Here is a 27,951-nt window from a genome sequence, read left to right as displayed (position 1 = left end):
CCCAATATGCATCACGGGAAGCATGGCCAACAACACTGTCCCACCAGCGACTCTCGAGAAGCGCCTAGCTGCGTTAACCTTGGTCAACAGCTGGCCGGCCTCGATTGCCGCTGGTCTAGTCTTGCTCACAACCGTCATTATCTATCGTCGACACTTCTCACCGTTGAAAGACATTCCCGGTCCCTTCTGGGCCTCATTTTCCCGGTTGTGGCACATCCGCATCACCCTTGACGGAAACCAGAATGAGCAGCTCACCCAGGCCCACGAGAAGTATGGACACTTTGTCCGCCTGGCCAACAACGAGGTGAGCGTCAGCCACCCTGATGCCATCAGACGAGTCCTCCTCGCACCGCTCAAGAAAGGCGACATGTACAAGATGAGCACTTTCCCGGACTGGCGGTACCAGAACCCAATGTCCATCGTCGACCCAAAGCGCAAGGTCGAGCTCTCCAAGCAGTTCGCCTCGGGCTACACGCTCACCAACGCGCTTAAATCCGAGGAAGCCATGGATGGCCTCGTGGTCCGGCTCCTCGAGTGGATGGACACGTTCGCCGCCTCCCAGGAGCCGATGGAGCTAGACAGATACGTCACGTTCCTCACGTTCGACATGCTCGGCGAGGTCCTCTTCAGCAAGCCGTTTGGGTACATCGCCGCGGGGGGAGGACATAGGCGGCAGCATCTCGACGAACCTGAAGCTGATCGGCACGCACGCCATCGTCTCGCACTTCAGGGGCGTCCAGCTGGCCACCCTCAACCCCCTCACCACCAAGCTGTTGCCGTGGGGCCACCTGTTCAACACCGCCTTCCGCGCTCTCGGCGAGAGGAAGGCGAGCCCCGACGCGCGGTTCGACGTCGTCGCGCACTGGCTCAGGACCGCGGCTGAGCATCCTCACTGCCTGACCGATAGAGACATCCTCGCCAACGCGACTGCCAACGTCGGCGCCGGCTCGGACACGGTCTCGTGCGCCATGCAGAGCTTCTTGTACCACATGACCAGGCACCCCGAGTTGTGGAAGCGAGCGCGGGACGAGATCCGAGCCTCCCAGGAGACAGGCGGGAGCTGCAGCTCCAGAGTAATCGAATACAATGATGCCAGCAAATTGCCCTTCTTCCAGGCTTGTCTGAAGGAGGCACTGCGTATTCACAACCCCGTGCCCATGGGCCTGCCTCGGGTGGCGCCCAAGGGAGGCTTGAGGATTGGAGAAACAACTCTGCCGGAGGGGACGACGGTGTCCGTAAGCCCGTGGGTGATTCATCACTCGAAAGAGATTTTTGGGCCCGACGCGGTAAGATCTGCAGACCCTCTTCTTAATTTGGAAGAGAATCGCGAAAGAATTACTTTAGCTGATCCCTTCTCTAATCGCCTCAGCTCGAATTCAATCCTGACCGATGGCTTGGCCCAGATGCCTCTCGCCTAGATAAATATTGGTGCCCATTCGGTGCTGGATACATGTCCTGCCCCGGCCAGAACTTTTCCAAGATGGAGCTGTCCAAGACCCTGTCGACCATCGTGCGAGACTATGACCTGCGTCTCGTTGATCCGGCCAAGTCTTGGAAGTGGAAGGCTTGGTTCACCATGGTGCCTTATGACTGGCCAGTCTATGTTAGCAAGAGCACATTAACTTGAGCATTTGTAACAGCTCTCACTCCTGTTTTTCCTTCCTCGGCCAGCCTACTCTTAAGCCCCACGAAACTCGGTGTTTGTCTCGAGCCTACGTGCCGTCAAGTCCAAGTGACATCTCACTGATGACTCTGCTAGCCTGCGTTTGACGCAAGGGACGTAGTACTGGAACCTGCAAGCTGGAAGCTTGCCCGCAACGAGCCCCATGAGCAAGCATGTGGCAATCGGGGCAAATGTTGATACACGCAGTAAGGAAACATGAGGGTCACGAGGCAGTACTGCGAGAGGCTGACGGCCTTGTGGAGTCCTGCGAGGCGAATCTGGAGAAGATCTGGGGTGGCAACAGCTTCTTGGCTACTTTGACTACCGTTCATCGGGCTCTACGGGATGATGATAAGGCTGAGGTGGTTCGATGGGACGACGGAAGCAGAAAAGCTCCAGGCAATGATTGATGGAAGTAATCATGGGTGATAGCCTAGACTGTGGTGTGTGACTTGGCCATTAACAAGTGTCTCTCGGTGGTACCGATCCCGAGTGCACAGCTTGGTGAAATATAATTGTCAGGAGACTGATGACTGATCTTGGAATGATTACTTCAGAGGAGGGGACAAATAATGCAACTAGGTATTTTGACAGCGGTGTTTAAAATCAATAATTGCTGAATTCGTGCGAATAAGCACCCAGAAGGTGGCTGTATTTAATTGCATATAGAATCAGAGAACTACTGGCGCTCATCATTAACCTAATAAACATGTTGATTCCTATTATGCTAGACTCTTTGTTTGATTCTGCCTAGACGACTTTTGCTTCTGAAATACTTTTTCAACTTTCCACCAGCCAGCAAGGATTGTGTTATGTCGTTGCCTGAGCAGTCGCAAAAGCAATTTGGGAGCCCCCAAGCCCCCCTGCATGCCGCTCAAATGATCTGCTCAGAGGGCAGCGAAATATGGAGAGCCGCAAGGCCACAGCACGGCACAGCACAGCACGTCACCCCACCCCGTCAACACCTCCACACTTCTCTCCCTTGTCAACATCCGAAGATCTCGCCTTCTCGCCCCGCGAAACCCAAGAGACATGTCGTGTTCTCTCAGACACATCACCAATGCCTCGGCGCATCTGCGTCGAGAGCGGCGCCTTCGACACCCTGCGGCGACGGCGGCGTTCTCCGCTGCACCCCCTGGGGCTCAAGCGCCGTGTCCCTGGAGGTTCGGTATTCATCGACCTTCCAAAGGGTTCATCCGTTCGTATGCTCTAAAGCGTCACCGAAAGGCGACGAAGATCGACGAACTGGATGAGACTCTCGATACCAAAGAGAGGACCACCCCGTGGGCAGACGATACCCCTACTTCGCGCGCGGCAGAGCGGCTAAATCCCCATTCCAAATCAACCCTCCATACTCTTGCAGAAGTGTGCACGATACCCGGAGAAATGGATTTATATCGTTTGCCAGCTGCCCTAGAGCCAGAGGTTCTGTTTGATCAAAGCGAATCAACCTCTGAAACACCCTGGACTCGATATTCTGAAATTTCCCTCCTGGAAGGGTATACGTCCGACGCTGAAAACATAGAACTCTATTTCAAGAGACGAACTTGGAGGGGTGAGGACCGTCTTTCGGTGGAACTGTCCAAACTATTATGGCAGTGCACTGTTCGGAATTAATTGGGTATATATATAAGTCCATAGCCCCCCTTCTCTTCTTTCGTTTAAAAAAGAATTAACCTTTCTTTAACGTGGTTTACTAGTAAGTAGCGAATATTAATAAGTAGCGGATTTTCATAACTTTACCTAACTTTAGCCAATATTAGCACTACCTTAAAGCTAATAAATAAATAAAAAGTTAACATTAATTAATGCTAATTACTTTTAATTCCTTATTTTTAATTAATTTAATTAATTTAAAGTAATTAAAGGTAATTATATTAAAGTTTAAAGTAATTAATTTTTAATAAAAAGGTTTTATTTTAATATTAATTATGTCTTAATTTTTTATCTTAATTTTACTTTAATTTACCTATTTAAATATTTAATATATTAAAAATTAATAATTATTAATATATCCTTTATTTAAAAAAAATAAAATCCTTTTAATTATTTAAGCAATTTAAAAATTTAAAAAAAATAATGCAAAACCCCTACCTATAACTTAAGCTATTAAAATCTTTTATATCCTTAAAACTATACTTTATATTACGGTTTAGGCTTTGCCCATTATAATTAATTAATAGGCTTTAGCTTTATAAGAATAGGCTTTAATGCAAATACAAATAAGAAGCAAACCTTTTCCTTTGCACTTTAAATATAAACCTTATTTAAATACCTTATAGCAAATAACTTAAGGCTAGCTTATAATATATATTTAAAGTCCTTTTGCATTATAAACTTATAATATAATTATATAAAATTTAATATAGTAAAACTTAAAAAGAATAATAATAGCTTATTAAGCCTTTCCTTATCTTAAAAAACTCTTATCTTAAGAATACTTAACAACTTAATTAATAAAGATAAGGGCTAAATTTACAATAAATAGGGAGGTAATTAATATTAAAAAGGCTTAATTTTTTTATATATTTAATTAACTAAGAACTTTTTGCAATTAATTTCTGCTTTATATTAATTTTATAAAGATATTTAAGGAGTAATTAAAAAGCTTTTTAAAAAAGATTTACCTTATACTTAGAAATTCTTTTAAATAAAGATATATTAAGCTTAACTTAATTATATTATAATAGCGCTATAAAGAAAAAATAGCAAAATTTCTTACTTAATTTAATTAATTAGCTTATATAATAAAGACTTAAAATTAATTAAATAAATATAAAATATTATTAATAGTTAATAGCTTAACCTTTATAGCAAAAGCTTAACTTAATTATAAAAAGTAACTAAATATATTTAAGGCCTTTTGCTTTACTTTATAATAATATAAGGACGTTTTTAATATTATAATAAGGAAGAATAATACTTAATCTTAAAATAATAAAGTAATAAATATTAATATTATAGCAATCTTAATAAGTAAAGTTAAGTATTTTATATATAGCTAACTTAGCTATTATAAGCATAATTACTTTAATTATTATAAAAAAATAAAAATATAGCTTTTATTAATTAAGGCTAATAAGAAAAAGGAGTTTATTTAAGGGGGCGTAAAATTTTTTTATAAAGTAGGGCTTAAAAGCATTATTAGCTTAATGCCAGCTTAGGCTTAAAGTAAGCTAGCTATATGCTAGCTAATTTAACGTTATAAAAACACTTAAAATCTAAGAAATCCTTATTAATAAAGCAAATTACTTGCAATTAAGCGTTAATTAATTATAAATTATATAATAAATTTATAGTTTTAAGATTTTAAGTAAGGAAGCTTATATAAAAGGCTTATAATGCAGTTGCAAAATCTTCCGCTGCGTTAAAAGGGAGAGGGACCCATTGGTTGCCCAGGGGGCTTTTTTGCAGGCTTATTAAGGGCATAATAAGCTAATTATGCTAAGCTTTAGGGGTATATTGCATTAAATGCCTTTTATAAAGCAACTAAGAAGCTATTTATAGCTAAGCTATATAGCGCACCTTTTAAAGGGTTGCCCCTATAGCTTATATCTTATTATAGGCTTTCTTATAGCTAGGTTTTTTTATATTAAATTAAGCTTAAAATGCATAAGAATTAAACCTACAGCCTTTATATTATTAATATACAGCGCTTTCCTTTATATAAAAGCTTTTTAAGTATAGTCCTACTTATTTAATGTAAATAAATAGTTATAGCTATTATTTAATATAATTACGAAATTTTTTGCTATGCTAAAAGGGAGAGGGACTTATTAATTGCTTAAGGGGCTTTTTTATAGGTTTATTAAGGGTATAATAAGCTTATTATGTTAGGCTTTAAGGGCATATTATATTAAATACCCCTTATAAAGCAACTAAGAAGTTGTTTATAGTTAAGCTATATAGTGCGCCTTTTAAGGGGTTGCCCTTATAGCTTATATCTTATTATAGGCCTCCTTATGGCTAGGTTTTTTTATGCTGAATTAAGCTTAAAATGCATGGAAATTAAATTTACAGCCTTTATATTGCTAATATATAGCGCTTTTTTTTATATAAAAGCTTCTTAGGCATGGTTTTATTTATTTAATATAAATAGATAGTTATAGCTATTATTTAATATAATTGCAAAATCTTTTATTGCATTAAAAGGGAAAGGGATTTATTGGTTGCTTAGGGAGCTTTTTTATAAGCTTATTAAGGGCATAATAAGCTTATTACGCTAGGCTTTAAGGGTATATTATATTAAATGCCCCTTATAAAGCAACTAAAAAGCTATTTATAGCTAAGTTATATAGCGTATTAAAAACAAGCCACCCAAACAATGGGGAATAGGTTCTGCTAAATCCTTTTAAGGGTAACTTAAGGAAGAGCTTTAATGCAATAAAGAGGGAAAATAAGAATAAAAGGGAATTAAAAAAAGGGAAAAGATAAATATTTTAAAAATTCTTAAAAATAAGAAAAGCTTAATTAAAGCATTAAATATATATAAAAAGAAAAGAGTTAATTTCTTAAAAGAATATTTAAAATAAGCATAAAAATTAGCTTTTTATAGCTAGCTGGAATTTAATGCAATATTATTTCTTATATAATTCCTTATACCTATTAATACACCCCTTTTTAAGCACTTTATAATAAGTATTGCAAAAACTATTAAAACAAAACTTTATTATTTTTAATTAAGCTTATAAATTTTAAAATTTACCTTATTATAATCTTAATTATTATTGCTATTTTTAATTCCTTGCTTACTTATTTTATTATAACTTTTGTTTTTTTATAAAAGCTTTAAATATTTTTAAAACTTACTTAGCAATATATTCATTAATTATATTTTTTTAGCTATTAAAGTTTGCTTTAATAATTAATATTAGCATAATTATTAAAGATTTAAATATTTTTATAAAATAAAAAGTAAATTTATTCTTTTTTTTAATTATTATATTAAATATAGCATATTAACTTTGCTAACTTTTGCTTTTGCTTTTTATAAAGCTTTTGCTTTTACTTTTGCTTTTTATAATATTTTTACTTTTAATATTTATGCCTTATATTTAATTACTTAATTAACTTATTTATAAGCCTTTTAAATTATTTTTAAATAAACTTTATTATTATTTTAATTATTTTAAATTAATTAATATACTTTAAGTTTTATTTATATTTATTATTAAGATAAATAAGCAAAAAAGATCCTTATATATATTAAGGTAAGCATTTTTTATTAATTTTAAAATATTTTATAATATAATACTTAAGCTAAAGGCTTATTTAATTAAAGTTATGCTTAGCTAATTTTAAGCTATTTAAAAGTTTATACCTTGCTATATATTAAATATTTAAAATTGGGTTATTAAATTAATTTATATTAAAAGTATTATTTCTCTTATGCCCTTTTTATAATTAATAATAATTTTAATATATTATAATTTAAATAATTATTATTAAATAATATTTCTTTATAATAAAAGCTTACTTTTTGCTTTAATTATTTTTATATTATTAATTTTAATAAAGGGAATTAATATAAATATTTAAATAGCTTTATTAATTTCATTAAGCTTTAATTAAATAATAAATATTTAAATAGCAATATTAGTAATAGCTTTAAGTATTTTATAATATATAGTTTTAATTAAAAAAGCCTTAACTTAATTTTATATTTTTTAATTATTCTTTCCTTAGTTTTCCTTAAAGTAATTTTTAATAAACTTAATAATATATTATTTATAAGATATTTTATTAATTTATCTTAATTTTAATATAAACTTTTTATTAAAATCTTGCATTTTATCTTTTAAAATAATTATTAAATATTTATAAATAAGCGTTTTAGCATTCTTATTTATCTTGCTTTTTTTATTTCTTAATATAAGATTATTTTATAATAAGCAATAGTTTTCTATTTTATTAAAAATTATTATTATTTAATAATTAAGTATATAAATAAATATAATAATAAATTTATAATTCTTTATTAATTTATATTATTAATATTTTTTAAATAAAATATAATTATAATATAAAGATTTTTTAAGTAAAAATATAATATTTTAAAAGTTAAAAAGCTATTAAGTTATAAGGGTTATAATATGCTAAGTTTTTAATTTTTTATATTTATAAAGTATTCTTTTTATATTAAAAAGATTAAGAATAAAAAAGGCTTAATATTATTTTATTAAATTTATTAACTTAGCTAATTTTTTTAGCTTAAGATAAAGATTAATATTTAAAAAATATTTTTATATTATCTTTATAAGCTTATTATTAAATATTATTTATTTTATATTAAAAAATAATAATTAATTAAGAGTTTAAGATTATTAAATATTATTTAAGTAAACCTTATTTATAATAATTTTTATTTTAAAAAGATTTTTAAAAAAGTTAGCACTTATTTTTTAAATAAAGTTTTATTAATTTTAAATATTTATAATATTTAAAAATTGCAATGCTTTGCTAAGTAAGTTTTTAAAGTTATTAAAATAAGAAAGTTTTAAAATTATTAGCATTAAATTATTCTTTTTTAAATTAATAAGCTTAATTATTAAAATTAAAGCATTAAGGTTTTAAGGTATTTTATAATATAAAGGTAATTAAAAGCGCTTTTTTATTTTACTTTTTTAATTAAAAAATATTTTAGCTTTTAATTATAAAGAAAGAAAGTAAAGAAGATAAATAATAAAGTAAAAAATAAGTAATAAAAGTTAAGTAATAAAGAAAAAAGGTATAATAATAAAAAGAGCCTTATATTTTTAAGAATTGCTATATAAGTAATTAAAGTAAAGAAGGTTAAAAATAAAGAAAAGATATAATTAATATTTAATTATAGCTTAAAGCAGCTTTTATAAATAATTATTATTTATTTTTAAATAAGAATTAAATAAAGAAAAAGATTAATATATTAAAAATACATTATTATTAAAATAATTAAGTAATAATTAACCTTTAATCTTTAATTAATAATAATATAAAGGTAGAAAGAAGAAGAAAAAAAAAGAAAAAAAAAAAATTTAGCTATAAATAAATAAGTATGGCAATATATATAAGTTAAAATAATAAAAGCTAATAACTTACTGCCCTTAAATTAAATAATTATATTAATTAAAAAAAAGGAATAATAAGAAAGCTTATAAGTTATTATTAAAAGCTGTTAATTTATTATTTTATTAATAATTAAAGTAAAAAAGTATGCAATTTCCTATTTTTCTTAAATAATAATTAATTATAAAGTACTTTCCTTTTAATTTATAAGTTTATTAAGTATAAACTAAAATAAGTTACTTAACTAAAATTCCTTTATAATAAAAAAATAAATAACTTCTTTATAAGCAAAGAATTAAAGATAAGTAACTTCTTTTTAATAATAAATTAATCTTAATTAAAAGTAAAGTAATAAATTACTCCTTTTAATAATAAGGTAGCTTATTATTAATATTACTTACCTCCTCTTATTATAGCAACTTTATATATATAAATTTCCTTTCCTCCCTTAAGTTTCTTTTTCTTCTTTTCTTTTCTTAATATTTTCTTAACTTTAATTAGCTTTTAAGTTAAGCTAAAATTAAAGCAAAATATTATAATTTTCTTATTTTTAAATATTTTTTTATAATAATATCTTTATTATTAAACCCTTTTTAATTAAGGTTAAGAAGTTTAATATAAAAGAATTCTTCTTTCCCTTTTTAAGCTATTTATTATAATTTATAAGCTAAGCAAATCTTAATTAAGGGTATTTATACTTTCTTTAAGCTAAAAAGCATTCTTAATAAAAATTAATTTATTAAAATTATCCTTTATAATGCTTTTATAAAAAACATTTATATATATAAAATTATTAATATTAAATAAAATTAATATCTTACTTAATAATTTATTAATCTTACTTTTAAAAAGGTAATTAAGAAATTATTTAATAAATTTCTTAATAAGCTATAAAAAAATAATTTTTAAATAATATTAAAAATTTAATTAAAAGCTATATAAATATTATTATTATTAAGAAAAGTAATAAGGCTTTTTATAAAAAGTATATAATAATAATATATAACTACTTTAATTATTATTATTAAGTAGCTTTATTTATAGCCTTTTATAATTATTAAAACGCTTTCCCTTATAAATATTGCTTAAAGTATATAAATTATAACTTTTCCTTAATTATAAATAAAAATATCCTTATTATAATCCCTTTCTTTAATTATTACTCTTTATATAATTTTTATAATAATGCTTATATTAACTATATTTACTATATTAAAAAATTTAATTATACCTTTAATAAATATAATAATATAAAAAAGATATAAAAAGTTATAATAATTAAATAAATAAAGTTTAAGGGTATACTTAGCTTTATAATTATTATTAATAAAATAGCATAGTTTAAAGAAATAATTAACTTTAATATTATTTAAAATAAAAAAGCTAATATTATTTAAGGCTAATAATTATAACCTTATAATGCAAAATTTCTATTATGCTAATTATAAAAATAAGCTTTTAGCAAGGTATAAATAATAATTAAGGTAAAAGGAAAAAGGGAAAAGTAAATTAAGTTATTAAAAGAAAAAGAAAGTTTTTAATTTTAATAAGAAAATAATAAATAAATATATAATAAATTTTATAATGCATTTTTTAAAAATATAATATTTTATATTTAAACTTAAGGCTAAATCTAATTAAGTAAATAAATGCATATAAAAAAAAAAAAAAAAAAAAAAAAAAATTCCATATTATAATAAATGTATGTATATGCATATATAAGAAAAGACAACCCCCCCCCTTAAATAAATACCCAAGCTAAGATTTAAAAGTATTATTAAGTTAATTATATTAAAAACATTAAGGGTTGTTTAATTAAAGTAAAGAAATATTAATAAATTATAAAGGCTTATTTCCTAAGTTTCTTTATTTTATATATAAGTATATTATAAGTTTAATATTTTAAATATTAAAGTTTAAAGAATTTAATAAGTTTAAAGTTATAAATAATTAATATGCTTAAGCAATAAATAAAGATATATTTAATTAATTTTGATAATAATTAAAGTTAAGGTTATTTAAGATAAGGTTTAATAAATTAAAATCTATTAAAATATTTAAAAAGAAGTTATTATCCATAATATCCATAGGGTTGGTTTCCTAAAGTAAATAAGGTTTAAATTCCTATATTCCGGAATAATTAATAAATCTTTTTAATTATTTTAATGAAAATATGCTTAAAAAGTAAATATTATTAAGTATTTAAAGTTTATAAATATTATTATAATAAATTTTATAAATAATAAAAAGATTAAATTAATAATAAGTTAGTTTTTAAAATAAGAAATAATTAACTTTCCTTTGCTTATTAATAAGCAAAATTAAGTTATTTCTTTTTAAAGAAATAAGTTAAGGGAAATTATAATATATATCTTATTATATAGCTTTCTTTTTATAATTTAAAATTAATTTAATTACCGCCTTTATATCTTATAGGAAATTAAAGAGTAATTAAAACTAGGAATTAAAAGCATTTTAAATAAATATATTTAAAATTTAAGTTTAAATATATTATATAAAAATAATAATCTTAATTAAAATAATTAATTTAAAGCTATAAAAAAAATAAAAAAAACTCTTTTTATAAAATCTCCTAAATAAAATTTAATTAATAAAAAAAGCATAAAGTAAAATTTATATCCAGCTTTTAATTCCTTTATTAAGTATTTTCTTAATAATAGCAATTATAATAAAGTATTTATATTTAATAATATTATTAATATAAAAGTTATATATTAAAATTATAATCTTCTTAACTTTAATTATTAAGAAATATTAAGTAAATTAACTTATATTCTTTTATTCCTTATTTATTATTATCTTTATTAAAAGCCCTTATTTAAAAAGAAATTTTTAAATAAAGAACTTTTTAATGCTTTTTAAGTTAGCTACTTTAAAAAGCATAGCTTTAACTTATCTTATTAAATTATATTATCCTTTAATTAACTTATTATATCCCTAATTAAAAGATAAATATTAAATATTAATATAAATCTTAATAAATAATTAATTTAGCATAATTAAAATAATTTCATTATTATAAATTTAAATATTTTACTTATTATAATAAAAATAACTAATAATAATCTTTTTAATATTAATATATATTCCTTTTTAATAATATATAGCTTAAATTTAAAAATAAGTAATATCCCTTTTATAATATTTAAAAGAAACATAGCAATTTTTAATAATTTCTTATCTTTAATTAAGATTATTAATAACTTATTATTATAATAAATTCTTTTTAAATTATCTTTAAAAAGTTTCTTTATAAATAAAGAAATAATAAGCCTTTTTATAAAAGAATAATTATTATTATAATATTAAATTTTTAAAATAAGTTTTATAATAAAGGTATTAAGCAATTTTAAGTAATTCTTTTAATTAAAAATAATCATTAAATAATAATAATTCTTAATTAAATAATTAAAGTTAAGATAATTAATTAAGGAAAGCATTATATTAATTTTTAATATTTCCTTTAAATTTATAGTTTACCTTATTTAATAGCCTTAATAGCTTTTTAAAAAATATATTTATAATAATATTCTTAAAACCTTTAATATAATAAATAATAAAATTATATATTTTAATTATAATTAGCTATCTTATAATATAAGTGCTTAATATATTTAAGGTAAATTTCTTTAATTATTAAATTAAGATATTTAAATTTATTTTTAAAATAAAGTAAATGCTATAAATATAAAAGTATAAGCATTTAATTATATATAAAATAGCTTTATATTTTTATTTTATTATATTATATAGCTTTTTAACTTTTATTTAAGTATTACTTTTATATTAAATTAAATATTATAATTTATCTTTAATTTATATAAGGTATATACTTTATTCTTTAAAACTTATATTTATTATAAGAATAATTTTATTATTAAAATAATTAATATTAATTAAGTATAGCTTTAAAGTAATTATAGCTTTAAAAGTATTTATAACTTTTTAATAATTTAAGGTTTATTAATAAGATATACTTTTTTTTAAAAGATTAAATAATAGCTTAATAATAATTTTATAAAAAAGTATTTATATTTTATAAAAGTTTAATAAGCTTAAAAAAAATTTAAGCTTAATTATATTCTTATAAGTATTTTATTTATTAATTTTAATAATTTTTTATTTAATAAAGATTAATTAAGTATTTTATAAATATAATTAATAATATTAGCTTATTACTTATATTATTTTAATTTAATAATATTAATTACTTTTTTAATTAACTTAAAATTATAAAGAATATTATTAAAATTCTTAATATGCTTAATTATATATTTTTAAATTCTTAATAAAATAAATATTTCTTTATTTTTATAATTTATTTTTAAATTCTTAATTATAATATTATTAAAAAAGAATTTATATATTATAAGAATTAAATTATAAAAGATTTAAATTATATATTATATAAATTAAGTAATAAAATTTATAATTTTTATAAATAAGCTATATTATTAAAATAATTTAATTAAAATAAAAAAGGTTATAATATCTTAGTTTTTTTTATTTAACTTAATTTAATTATATTTTAAGAAAAAGTTAAAAAGAAATAATATTTTATATATTATAAATATTTTAATAAATTTATTTATTAATAATAAAATAAAAATATTTTTAATTATAACTTTATTAGCTTTTAAAATATTATTAATAAATTAATAATTAAAATCCTTTTTTTTTATAAGAAATTATTAATTCTTATAAATAACATAAGATTCCTTAATAACTTTATTAATTTATTAATTCTTAAGCATTTTAATAGCTATTTCTTTTAAAGCTTTTAAAAGCTAAATTATCTTTACTTAATATGCTTTATAAGGAATTATTTAAATAAATTATAATAGCATTATATTAATATTAATTTAAGTAATATAAGACTAATTCTATGCTAAAGATTTCTTTTAATTAAAAAGTAAATAAATAAATATTTCTTTTTCTTACTTTAAAAAGAAATTATAATTTTTTTATAAAAAAGCATTTAATTAATTAAGTATTAATCTTAATCCTTTATTAATTAAAGAAAACTTAAGTTAAATTTAAGCATTATATTTACTTTTATAATTCTTATTTATAGCTAATTTTATTCCTTTTTTATAAGCAAGTTTTTAATTAATTATACCCTTAAAAATAATATTATTAAAAAAATAATTATTTATAAAATGGATTTTAATGCTTATTTACTTATAAAGAGTTTTAATTAAAGGTTAAATAGTTTTATTAATTAATTTAATAATAATTAAAATAAAAGAAATCTTATTAACTTATTTTTTAATATATATAGCTTTTTTTTATAAATAAATATTATAAATATAAATTAATATTTATTAACTTTCCTTTTTAGCTTAATAAATCTTTTAAACTTTAACTTAAAAGTTTTTTATAAATATAAAAATTAAACTTTTTATATCCTTATTTAAAAGAGTATTTAAAACCTTTTTATTTTCTTTTATTTTAATATTAAAATAAATTAATATAATTAATATATTAATTAATATTAAACTTTAATTAAGGTTTAAAGAAAGTAAAAAAATGCTTTTAAAAGCTAATAAGTACTTTTAAGAAATTTAAGCTTTCTTAAATAAAGCTACTTTAAAGGGCTTTTAATTTTTTTATCTTAAACTATATATTACCTTAATATTATTAAAAATAAAATAAGCATAAAGATATCCCTTTAATTATTTAAATATTAAATTTATATTTAAGAAAAAGAATATTTTTAAAAGAATATAATATAAAATATTAAGGGTTTTATTATTAATAATAAAGAATATAGCTTTAATTTTATTTAAATTAATATAAATTTACTTTTTTATAACTTTAATTAAAAATAAGAAATTTTTATTATATATTATTAAGTTTATATTATTAAGTAAAGTATATAAAAGTTTATTATATTTATAATATAATAAGAATAAAAAATTTATTTTAATTTTAATATTTAAAAAAGCAAGTTATAAAGAATAATTATTTACCTTTATATAAATTATTAAATAAGCTAAATTAAAATATCCTTAATTAACTATATTTATAATAAATATAGTAATAAAATTAACTTAATATTAAATAATTTGCAATAAATTAATTAAAATATTAATCTTAATATTATTTCTTAAGAAAGTAATTATGCTAACTTTAAAAAATAAATCTTTAATATAATCCTTAAAATATATTAATTTAAAAGGTATCTTTAATAAAATATATACTTTAAATTATATTATTAATAAGTACTTAATTAAGGTTAAATTAATATTATTAAGCATTAAGATATTTATAATACTTATTTTAATAATTATAACTAAAATTGCTTAAGTTACTTTTTCTTTAAATAATAAGGGTTATATAATATGCTTTTTTAATTTTAAGTTTATTATATTTATTAAGCTTACTTTTATTATAAGAAATTTAATATTTTTCTTTTAAGTTTAATTTTAATTAATAAATAAATTTTTCTTTTTTTTTTTTTATTCCTTAGCTATAACTTATTATTAATAATTTAAGATTAATTATTTTCTATTTTTTTAAAGTTTTTAAATTAAATATAATTAGCTTTTATAATTCTTATAACTTTATTTTAATTTTTAATATTCTTAGCTATATACTTTTTTTTAATTATAATAATATTTATTTAAAAAAGCTTATTATTACTTATAATTATAAGCTCTTCCTTAATATAAATTATATAATTTATAAGATTTATAATTATTAAGATTAAGTTAATTTTCTTTTAATTATTAAGCTTTTAAATTACTTTTAAAGCTTTTAATAAAACTTTTTCTTTAAATAAAAAATCTACCTTAATAAGCTTATAATATTTAATTATATAAGATAAATTAAATTTTTCTTTTTTAAATAAAAACTTTAATTAATTATAAATATATCTTTTTAAATTATAATTATTTTAATTATAATATAATTAAATATAAGTAAAGTTTAAATACTTTAAAAGGTTAGCTTAAGTATTTTTAAGTAAATTAAGAAATATTAATAATTCCTTTAACTTAAAAGCTATTAATAAGCTATTTAAAAAAAGTTATTTAAGCTTATTATATTAATATATATTATAATTTTAAGAAGTATAATTATAGTAAACTTTAAGTAACTTATTTTTTTTAAAGAAAAGCATTAAAATTATAGCTTATATTTTATTATTATTAAAGTTATTTTAATTAAGTTTTATTAAAGGCTATTAAATAAAATTTATAATCTTTAACTTAATTATTTTAAAATTACTTTATTATTTATTATAAAAAAAAGCTTTAATATTTTATTAAAATAATTTAAATTTATTTTTAAACTTAATTAAATTAAGTTTTAACTTTATAAACTTTTTAATAAATTTATTTATATTTTATAAATTTTAATTATATTTTTTAATAATATTAATATAATTAAATTTAAATAAAAATTATTAAGCTTATAAGTTTTTATTTTAAAGATAATTTAAAGAATTAAAATTATTTTAACTTTTTAAAAAAAAATTTAGTCTTTTTAAATTAAGTAAGTTTTAATTAAAATTATTTTATATAAATAAATACTTATTTTACTTAAAATACTTAAGTTTTTAATTAATAATTTTTAATAAGGTATGCTTAAAGTTTAGCTAAAAAATATTCCTTATTAATTTATAAGTAATCTTTTTCCTTATTAATTACTTTTTTAAATATAATAAAAGCACTTTATAAAAGGGCTAAGTTATAATAAAAAAGATATTATTTATATTATTAAGTTTTTAATTATATTTTATAATTTTTTTTTTTTATACTTTTAAATTATTATAAGGGTTATTATAAATAATATTTTTAATAATTATAATTAAGTTTATATAATAAGTTTAATTATTAAACTTATAAAAAGTAAAAAGCTTTTTTTTTTAATTTTTTTAAATAAATTATTTAATAATAATGCTTTTAATTATTTTTATTAAATTTAAAGTAATATAATATTATTTAAGTAATTTTAAGATTTAATTATTTAAATAAAAGAATTAATAAGTAATAATCTTAAGGTTATTTAAAACCTTAATAATATTAATTTTATTAAATTTTAAAGTATTTAAATTATAAATTATAAATAAAGCTATTTATAATAAAGTTATTATATTAATAAAAAGTAAAACTTTTAAAATATTAATTTAAGTTCTTAACTTATTACTAATAATAAATTATAAGGTTTAATTAAAGTAAGGTTAATGCTTTAATTAATAATAAGTAAAATTAAATCTTCTTTTTCCCTTAATAAGTTTCTTAAGATTCCTTTTTTAGCTTTAAATAAAAAAGGATAAATAGTTTTTAAGGTTTAAAAGTATTTTTAAAATAAAAGTAAGTTTAAAAGGATTTTAAGCTTAAAAGTATAGTATATATATTATAATAATTCTTATTAAAATAATAATAAGATAAAGAAACTTAAAAGTAATAATATTTTTAATTAAAATAATTACTTTTAAAATATTTATTTTTAATATTATTATAAAATATTTAAATTAAAATTTAAAGAATAAAGGTATTAATAAATATAATAAATAAAATAAATTTAATAAAAGGATATTTTATTAAGAAATAAGAATTATAAGGTTATAATAAAAAAAGCCCCTTAAATTTATATTTAATACCTTACTTATTAATATTATATTAAACTTTTAATAAATTAAATTTAAGTTTAATTAAAGTTTAAATAGGGTTATATTTTAAGTTTAAATTTTTTATATAATTTAATTAATATAAGAATATATAATATAATGCTATTTATTAAACTTATAAGTAAGTAAGATAAGTATTTTAATTTTATATTATAACCTTTTTTATTTTAAACTTAAGGTTATAATAATAATAATAAATATTAATTAAGAGTTTAAAGTATTTTTAATTAATATTAAGTAATATTTATAAAGTTTAAATTTATTATTTTAATTTTAAATTTATATTATTATTATATTTTAAGTATAATTTTTAATAAGAAATTTAAAATAAGTTTAAAGCTTAATAATATATTAATATAAGATTAAGGTAATATTTTATTTAAATATTAAAAGTATAAAAAGTACCTTAAAATTAAAAAAAATAATTTTAAAGTATTTATAATATTATTATAAGTTTAATTATACTTAACTTTTCTTTATAATAAATTAAAGATAAATATAAGCTTTAATTAAAGCTTTAAGCTAAAATATAAAATAATTTAATAATATTTAATATAAAAATAAAAAAAAAGAAAAAATTAATAAATAATTAATTTATAATTAACTTTTTATTTTTCTTATTATTAATTAAAAATATATAAGATTAAAATTTGCTTAAGCTAAATTATTAATAAAAATAAGCTATTTAAATAATAAGGAATAAGTTTTATTAAACCCTTTTAAAAATAATTTAAAAAAAAGCTTTAATATAATAAAGAAGGAAAATAGGAATAAAAGGGAATTAAAGAAAGAAAAAAAATAAATATTTTAAAAATTCTTAAAAATAAGAAAAGCTTAATTAAAGTATTAAATATATATAAAAAGAAAAGAGTTAATTTTTTAAAAGAATGTTTAAAATAAGCATAAAAGCTAGCTTTTTATAGCTAGCTGGAATTTAGCGCGGTACCATTTCTCATGTAATTCCCTGCACCCGCCAATAGTATCTTTTAAGGGGTTGCCCTTATAGCTTATATTTTATTATAAGCCTCCTTATGACTAAGTTTTTTTATGCTAAATTAAGCTTAAAATGCATAGGAATTAAACTTACAACCTTTGCATTATTAATGTATGGCGCTTTTTTTTATGCAAAAGCTTCTTAAGCATGGTTTTATTTATTTAATATAAATGGATAGTTATAGCTATTATTTAATGTAATTATAAAATCTTCCGCTGTGCTAAAAGGGAGAGGGACCCACTGGTTGCCCAGGGGGCTTTTTTACAGGCTTATTAAGGGCATAATAAGCCTACCACGCTAGGCTTTAGGGGCATATTGCATCAGCTTATATTAAAGGATTATAGGAATGCCGTTAATTTAGCTGTTAATTAATGCTTAAATAATTATTTCTTATTAGCTTACTTTAATTAATATATTAAATTATAAGGGCTGGGGCGTATTAATTATGGATAATAGGTTGGGCCTTTAGCATAGTTAAAAGGCGTTAAGATATAATTAAATAGCTAAGTAAAGAGCAATATTTAATTTATAATTAAATTATAATATCCTTTATTTTTTTATTATATAGCTGCTTTTTAAGGCTTGCTATGGGAACTTAGAAAAGGAGAATATATTATAATTTAAGCTTTGCTTATTATAATTAATTAATGGGCTTTGGCCCTATAAAAATAGGCTTTAATATAAGTGCAGACGGGAAACAAACCTTCTCCTTTGCACTTTAAATATAAACCCCATTTAAACACCTTATAGCAAATAACTCAAGGCTAGCTTATAACACTTTATTATAAAATAAATTAATAATACTTTTATAAAGAATTATATATTAATATATATAAACTTAATTAAATTAAAAAATAAATGCTTATTTAATATATTATTAAGCAAAATATTTAAAGATTTCTTTTATAACTTTTTAATATAAAAAATATAATTAACCTTTTATTAATATTATATAATATTAAACTTATTAATAAGCATTAAGCTTAATACTTTATAAACTTATAACTTACCCTTAAAACTAAGTTTAATTATCCTTATAATTATTAAAAAGCCTTTTATAAAGATTTAAAAATTATTAAAAATTAATTTAAGCTACTTTATAATATAATAATTAAGTATAAAATTATAAATAATAATTTTATAATTTTAATAAAATTAACTTTATAATAAGCATAATTATTATATTAATAATAATTATATATATTAATAAATATAAAAAGGTTAAATTAATTTAGCTTAATAATTAAAAATAAGCTATAATTATTAAATATATTAATATAAAAAGCTAATATATTCTATTATTTGTAATTATTTAAGGTATTTATTACCTTATAAGCTAAGTTATAAAATTAAATTTCTTAAATAATTAAGTTATTAAACTTATTTTAAATAAATAAATAAATAATAAAATTAATTTAAAATAAATTTAATATTTTAATAAATATATTAAGTAATAAATAAAAAGCATATATTAAATATTAATATTAAATAATTATAAAAGCTATATATTAATTAAGTTTAATTAATATTATAAGGATAATAATATTATCTTTATTAGCATATTGCTATATTTTTTAATTTCTTTTATTTATTAAATATTATATTATACTTGCCTTTAAAGCATATATATAATAATTAAATTAACCTTTTTATTTAAGCATTTATTAACTATATAATTAAGTTTAAGTTTTTTCTTATATTTATAACAACTTATAATAAAACCTTTAAAAAAATAATATTAAAATAATATTTAAAAAAGCTAAAATCTTGCCTTAAAACCTAAATTTTATTATTTTTAAACTTAATATATGCTTATAAACTCTTATATAAACACTTCCTATCTTTCCTTAATATTAAAAGTTTTAAATATTATTTAATACTTAGTAAATTTTTAAGTAATTAAACTTTATTAAAAATAAGATCTTTGCTTATTAAAATAGCTCCCTTATATTAATTATAAAAACTATTAATTAAATAATAAAAAGTATATAAATAATAATATATAAACTTATTATTTTAAAGAATTAAGTTTATACTTTTAAAAATATTAATATAATATTTATTAAATATTAAAGGGCTAAAAAAACCTAAATATAATTTAAAGAAGCACTTATTATTAAAAAGTCTTAAGCTTTTATTTAAAAGAAATAAAAGGAAAAGCAATTAGTTAATAAAATATATAATAATATTAAGAAGGTAATTTATAATAAATTAATTAAATAATAATATAATAATTATAATAAGATTAAGCATAATATAAAAACTTATAAAAAAATAAAAAAAGGTTAAGTTAATTAAATTTTAATTATATTATAGCAAATTTAACTTAATTAATATTAAATAATATAAATATATTTATTTTAATAATTTATAATAAACTATATTTTTAATAGTATAATTGGCACTATTTAATGTAAAATGCAAGTTTCCCATTAAAAGTCGCCTATTTTAAACCCACATTATACCTATATTAATTACTTTAAATTAATTAAATTAATAAAAAATAAGAGATTAAAAGCAATTAATATTAATTAATACTAACTTTTTATATATTTATTAATCTTAAGGTAATATTAATATTAACTAAAGTTAAGTAAAGTTGCAAAAATCCGCTACTTATTAATATTTATTACTTATTAGTAAACTACGTTAATATAGTTTATTACTAAGTAATAAATATTATTAAGTAGTGGATTCTTTTAACTTTATTTAACTTTTATTAATTATAATATTATATTAAAATAAATAAATTAATAAAAAGTTAGTATTAATTAATGTTAATTATATTTAATTTTTTATTTTTAATTAATTTTATTAATTTAAAGGGGCTAAAGGTAATATAATATAATTAAAAATTATTAAGGTTTTAATGAAATAAGCTATTTTTAATGTTAATTATGTTTTTAATTTTTATATTAATTTTGCATTAATTTACTTACTTAAATATTTAATGCATAAGAAATTAATAATAAAAATATATTTTTTTTATTTAAAAAAGATAAAGTATTCTTAATTATTTAAGTTATTTAATACTTTAAAAAAAGTTATATTAAACCCTTATTTATAACTTAAGTTATTAAAATCTTTAATATTCTTAAAATAACTTTATATTATAAAATAAATTAATAATATAGTTTTAAAGAATTATATATTAAATAATATAAACTTAATTTAATTAAAAAGTAAATGCTTATTTAATAAATTATTAATTAAAATACTTAAGGATTTTCTTTATAAATTTTTAATATAAAAAATATAACTAACCTTTTATTAATATTTTAAAATAATAAATTTATAAATAAGTATTAAGCTTAATGCTTTATAAATTTATAATTTAGCTTAAAAATTAAGTTTAATTATCTTTATAATTATTAAAGAGCTTTTTATAAAGATTTAAAGATTATTAAGAATTAATTTAAGCTTCTTTATAATATAATAGCTAAATATTAAATTATTAATAATAACTTTTATAAATTTAATAAAATTCACTTTGTAATAAATATAATTATCTTATTAATAATTATTATATATATTAATAAGCATAAAAAGGCTAAATTAATTTAACTTAATAATTAAAAATAAATAATTATTATTAAATGCATTAATATAAGTAAGTTATAAATTGTATTATTTATAATTATTTAAAGTGCTTATTATTTTGCTAGCTAAGTAATAAAATTAAGTTTTTAAATAATTAAGTTATTAAACTTATTTTTAATAAATAAATAAATAATAAAATTAGCTTAAAATAAATTTAATATTTTAATAAACATATTAAGTTAAAAAGAAATGTTAATTATTAAATATTAATTATAAATAATTATAAAAGCTATATATTAATTAAGTTTAATTAATATTATAAGGATAATAAAATTATTATTATTAATATATTATTATATTTATCTTATTTACTTTAATTATTAAATATTATATTATATTTACCTTTAAAGCATATATATAATAATAAAATTAATCTTTTTATTTAAGCTTTTATTAATTATATTATTAAATTTAAGTTCTTTCTTATATTTAAGGTAACTTATAATAAGACTTTTATAATAAAAAATATTAAGTTTATATTTAAAGGAGTTAAAATTTCTTCTTAAGATTTTAATTTTATAATTTTTAAGCTTAATATTTACTTATAAATTTTAATATAATCTTTTTTTATTTTTTTTAAAAATAAAAGTTTTAAATATTATTAAATGCTTAATAAATTATTTAATAATTAAGTTTTATTAAAAGCAAGATTTCCGCTTATTAAGAAAGCTTTCCTATATTAATTATAAAGGCTATTAATTAAATAGCAAAGAATATATAAATAATAATATATAAACTTATTATTTTAAAGGATTAAGTTTATATTTTTAAGGATATTAATATAATACTTATTAAATGCTAAAGAATTAAAAGAACTTAAATATAGCTTAAAAAAGTACTTATTATTAAGAAATCTTAAGCTTTTATTTAAAAGAAATAAAAGGGGAAGTAATTAATTAATAAAATAAGTAATAATATTAAGAAAGTAGTTTGCAGTAAATTAATTAAATAATAATATAGCAATTATAATGAAATTAGGCATAATATAAAAACTTATAAAAAAATAAAAAAAAGTTTAATTAATTAAATTTTAATTATATTATAATAAATTTAGCTTAATTAATATTAATTAATATAAATATAGCTATTTTATTAATTTATAGTAAATTATTTCTTTAATAATATAGTTAGCATTAATTAATATTAAATATATATTTTTTATTAAAAATTAACCTATTTAAATTAATATTATATTTATATTAATGCTTTTAAATTAATAAAATTAATTAAAAATAAGGAATTAAATGCAATTAGCATTAAATAATACCAACTTTTTATTAATTTATTTACTTTAACGTAATATTATAATTAATAAAAGTTAGGTAAAGTTGGAAAAATCCGCTGCTTAGTAATATCCGCTACTTAGTGGTAAACCACGTTATACTATTTTTTAAGCAGCTTACTTTTTAAGAAATATTTTCCCTTTAATCCTTTATAAATCTCATTTTTCTTTAATTTACTTAATAAAACTCCTTAATACAAGTAACTATTTTTAAGCTTATAAATAAAGTATAAAATTATTTATAATACCTTATTTTATTTATAAATAATTATGAAAGATTTCTTTAAATACTTAAAATATTTATAATCCCTTTTCTTTTCTTTTGTTTAAAAAAGAATTAACCTTTCTTTATATTATTTTTTAAGCAGCTTACTTCTTAAGAAATATTTTTCCTTTTATTCTTTATAAGCCCCGTTTCCCTTTAACTCGCCTAGCAAAACCCCTTAGCATAAGCAGCCATCCCTAGGCCTGCAAACAAGGCATAAAGTTGCCCGCCATGCCCTATTTTACTGTATTTGCGAGACACATGTCAACGCAGCAAATGCATTTCCCCCTCCTCGGGCCGAAAGACATTCGCGACCTGCGACGTTCCCACAGTTCCTCAGCTGCGCGATCCCGATACCGACAGTATAAGGCTTAGCACTGATGGCAGTCTTGAGATCACCCGGGAAAATGACTTCCTGACCGGTGATAAACACACCTCCGTGTATTCGAAGGATTTCCTAGAGCGCCTAGAATATAAAGATGGCATGACAAACTACGAAAGTCGCCCTAGTCGACTCTTTTGGGACAAGGCCACCTTTTGGCACAGCATGGAGTCACGGGTCGTCACCTACAGTGGCTGGATGGAAGGAGGCACGGAGTTTGCGGAGGCTGTGGTGAATCTCATCAGATTTGGTCTGGTGTTCGTGCGAGACGTGCCCAAAGCACGGCATTCTGTGCAGAGAATTGTGGAAAGATAGGAATTCTCCAGTCTACGATCCGCGGGCTCACATGGGATGTCATCTCCCAGCCTGGAGCAGAGCAAGTGGCGGGTAACAACCGACATTTAGGTCTTCACCAAGACCTGCTGTACTGCCAACCACCACCTCGCATCAAGTTCCTCCACTGCCTGGAAAATGAATGCAAAGGCGGTGTGTCGCTATTCAGTGATGGGCTGCATGCTGCCTCGGATCTCCAAGCGCAAGACTGGCCCAGCTGTAAGGCGTTGCAGACCCAAATATGTCACTTATTGGTATCAGAGAGAAGGGCACTACTTGGAGTCCCGTCGGCCTGTCATAGATACGGGTCCAAGTGGCAATCTCCAATCCGTCTCCTGGTCACCTGCCTTTCAAGGTCCCTTTCGCGTCAGTGAGCATCAAAAGACCCTCGACCTTCCAGCATTCCGTGGCAACCCGCGCGAGGCGGGCCCTGGGACGGGAGCATTGCGTGCTGGGAGCAGAGCCGCCAGGGCCTCCAGAGACATCCTGGAGTCGCCGGAAAACGTGGTCCAGCATCGGCTGGAGCCCGGCGACTGCGTCATCTTTGACAACAAGCGGATCTTGCACGGGAGGACACAAGTCGACGCTTCTGCGGGACTCAGGCACCTGCGCGGTGCGTACGTGGACGGGCAGGCACTGCACAGCACCTTTGTGAACCTCAAAAAGAAGAACTTGATGACGCACGGACTTGTCAGTAGCGCATACGAGCCGGGGAATCCGTTATTCCGGGGGGGCATAGGGGACATAAGCCTCAATGACCTCCGTCCCTGGTCCGGGCCGGGGGCCTAGACAATGCCGGGGGAGGTTGGCATGATACTCAAGTGTACAAGCAAACTCTCCTCACTAGCCAAGTTCAGCTGCCACGCACCTCGTGGGCGAAGGAGACTGGGTTCAGCTTCCAAATTACGAAAACGGGAAGGGTAAATAGAGTATGTCGCCTCTGTGGCCTCCGTCACTCCTCAACACTACTATCCAGCAATCTCTTGTGACAGTATGACTCCCGCATTTCCCTGCGCACTGTGTTCCTGTAATAAAAAGCCACGCTGAAACAGAGGTGGCTCCAAAATTGTCTTGAAAACAATAAACTTTGAACTGGTTTGATGAAGGGGAGTGGCTGTAATAAACTCTGGTCCTCGGCTACAGAAGCCACTTCACAGGTAGTTAAGCCATTGAGATTGGCAGCGCAGTGACTGATCCATGGCGACTTGACCGCGGAATGCACTACAAGGAATCTGCTGACTGAATTGATATGGTTTAATCAGTCATACTTGATTATTTTTGAGCTACAAAACAAGTACCTATCGCGTGCTCATCTAACTAGGCCGCATGTAAACCTTCCTGATTTCCACAATTGTACGCGACCCTCGCTACGTGAAGTATACGTCGACAAGGAGATTAGTTGAGCATCTTGACCTGTGGGCACATTGAGGGCAACCAGTATGGCGTCTACTACGGCTGAAAACCCGTAACTCGGTAGAACCTACTTCTGCGGCACATTCGGCTGTTCTCGTGGTCTTCGTCAGTGGCGATTTTGCTGCTGGTGGCAATGGCAGCCAACGCGGTACGGAACATTTCCGGCATCAACTGGTCTCTTCCAAGGTTTTCCACAAGCATGGGAACTGGAACCATTATTATCCATAGGGTAGCCACAAGTTACTCAATTACATGCAAGTACTCTCTTGGCCTTTGGGACTCTCTTCAGGCCTTCTCCAGCACGATCTTCAGGGCCCTCGGCTCGACACCCCATGCTCTACCGTCCTCGCCTAGGTGGAAGACGTACTCATCGACACCGAAAACACCGTGGGTGGGCCGATCGATCCCGACCCAGGAGGGGCAAGCATCAAATGGCGACCCTGTGTCTGGCACCGAAACGTATGTTGATCTCCACGAGACCTGCTTGCCATGCTTGCTCACGATGTTGGTTGGATACATCTGGAAGTTTTCTATGCCCTGCAACCACGAGCGCCGCAGGTCAGTGCCGTTGCTGACCCATTCCGTGATGCTAAGTCCTGGGATGCCGGGCGCGGTCGCCAGTGTGATGGTCGAATTCAGCCCGTTGGTTGCTGTGTATGTTCCAGCGAACGCGGCGTCCGCTTGCACCCTCGCTGCCTCATCCAAAGCCGGCAGAAGCTCGTCGATGATCACACCAGCGATAGCCGTTGCGATAATTCCTCTTTGACCTGCCATCATCACGACGATTCCCACATCGAAGTCTGGTATCAGAATCAGGTTTGCTCCGTAACCGAGATAATTTCCAGGTTTCGTGTATAAGTCAACCACACGATTACCTCGCGCGTCGATAACGGCGCGAAATATCTCCCAGGGACGACCGACAGCACCAATAAGCGAGGAAGTGAATGACGTGGGCTTGAGCCATGCCCGTGTCGTGGACCCTGGCAGGAGAGAAGAGGAGAGGATCGCACGACCAATGGCAGACATGTCGTTTGGGGAGCTGAAGAGGCCGCCCTCTGCTGCAGCAGGGGTATCGCTGAGGTCAGAATCCCAGCCTGAGGCAGTCGCGTCACCAGGAATGACAGCATTGGTCGAGTTCGGCGCTGAGGATGTCGTCCCGTTGAGCCCCAAGGGTGCAATGAGCAGGCCGCGAAGTGCCTCGTCGAAGGATGAGTTGCCGACCTCTTCTAGAACCAGACCAAGCGTGGCAAAAGCAGCGTTGCTGTACGCTGGAGTGGTGTTTGGCAGGTACGCTGGTCGTCTCTAGCAGGTTCCTGATGAAGACTTCTCGGGTACATCCGCCTGAGCCGTAACTGCACTCAGATGTCTCATTAGCAGCCAGTGGTTGGAATGCGCCTGGAAAGGCGGCGCTAATATCGCCGCCGGGTAGAGAGGTAGTATCGAACACTAGTGGGTCAGCATCACGGCGTTGGGTGTTCACGGGACTGGAGTGCCTCACGCTCAGCAGTGATATCTCCAAGATATCCGGCGAGTGACCCGATGGCAATATCATCCCAGTATGCTGCACCTCGAAGCTCCGGCAGATACCTGGTCACTTTCTCACTTAAGATTCCCTCTCCAGCCTCGAGCAGGAGCAAGTAGACGGTAATCAACTTGGAGGCGCTGGCAATGCGGTACACGGAGTCACCGTCGATTGTTCTGTTGCCCAGCACGGCGGGTCCACGTCGATGGTAGTCCAGCAGTGGCTTTTCTGACTTCGTGGAGAAGATCTGGATCGAATATGTATCATTCGGGCTGACTGGTCCATGCGAAGTATTGCCGCTTGCCAACGCTTCTTCGATCTTGGACTCGAGGAGTTTCAGTGTCTCTTGGAAAGGTGGGGACGAATGAAATTCGCTAGGAACAGGAAACACTGGTCCCAGGATGGGACAAATGCTTGCGGTGGTTATAGCGACCCAGAAGGGGCAGCACAGTAGCGATTTGAAATACATCGTGGACGGTCTGTAAATTCGATGCGCCTGGCTACTGTTGAAGTACGTGGTCACAGGCGCATACGGCATATGTAGTTTGTTCCCCTCCTCGGGTTTCTAGCTATTCCCGCCTGGCCCCAGCTAAACCCCGAATACCAAGTCGAACGAAGGATTTGTGAAAGACATATTTACTGAAGAGGGAAGGTGTGTACTGATTGGGCTGCTGTAAGGCCACCCTGGCCGAGAGAATGTAAGCTGCCAAGATTGAGCCAAGCGGCAGGATCACCACTGACTGATGAGCGCTTCAAGGTGCTTTTGGACGTTATGTAGTACTAGGTTTCTGCAAAGC

General features: G+C 24.9%; 3 protein-coding genes across 3 annotated transcripts; 2 read left to right on the top strand and 1 right to left on the bottom strand.

Annotated features, from left to right (window-relative positions):
* Nucleotides 1-22: 22 nt before the first annotated feature.
* On the top strand, nt 23-1,627 carry INS49_015769 (uncharacterized protein; the record flags this gene model as incomplete). The annotated part of the gene is made up of 3 exons (XM_043176447.1): nt 23-642; nt 677-1,286; nt 1,370-1,627. The coding sequence occupies 3 exons, from the start codon at nt 23-25 to the stop codon at nt 1,625-1,627; spliced, it is 1,488 nt and encodes a 495-aa protein (XP_043019902.1).
* A 22,763-nt stretch (nt 1,628-24,390) lies between these two features.
* On the top strand, nt 24,391-25,008 carry INS49_015768 (uncharacterized protein; the record flags this gene model as incomplete). The annotated part of the gene is made up of 1 exon (XM_043176446.1): nt 24,391-25,008. The coding sequence occupies one exon, from the start codon at nt 24,391-24,393 to the stop codon at nt 25,006-25,008; it is 618 nt and encodes a 205-aa protein (XP_043019901.1).
* Nucleotides 25,009-25,917: 909 nt separating this feature from the next.
* On the bottom strand, nt 25,918-27,439 carry INS49_015767 (uncharacterized protein; the record flags this gene model as incomplete). Its single annotated transcript, XM_043176445.1, has 4 exons — nt 25,918-26,432; nt 26,508-26,924; nt 27,236-27,330; nt 27,432-27,439. 4 exons carry the CDS (start codon nt 27,437-27,439, stop codon nt 25,918-25,920), a joined length of 1,035 nt encoding a protein of 344 aa, XP_043019900.1.
* Between the last annotated feature and the right edge of the window lie 512 nt (nt 27,440-27,951).

This window comes from Diaporthe citri, assembly GCF_014595645.1.
Source record: "Diaporthe citri strain NFHF-8-4 chromosome Unknown scaffold_9, whole genome shotgun sequence".
In the NCBI taxonomy this organism is placed as follows: domain Eukaryota; kingdom Fungi; phylum Ascomycota; class Sordariomycetes; order Diaporthales; family Diaporthaceae; genus Diaporthe; species Diaporthe citri.
The sequence above is the reverse complement of the archived record's forward strand: the minus strand, read 5'-3'. Positions and strand labels throughout refer to the sequence as shown.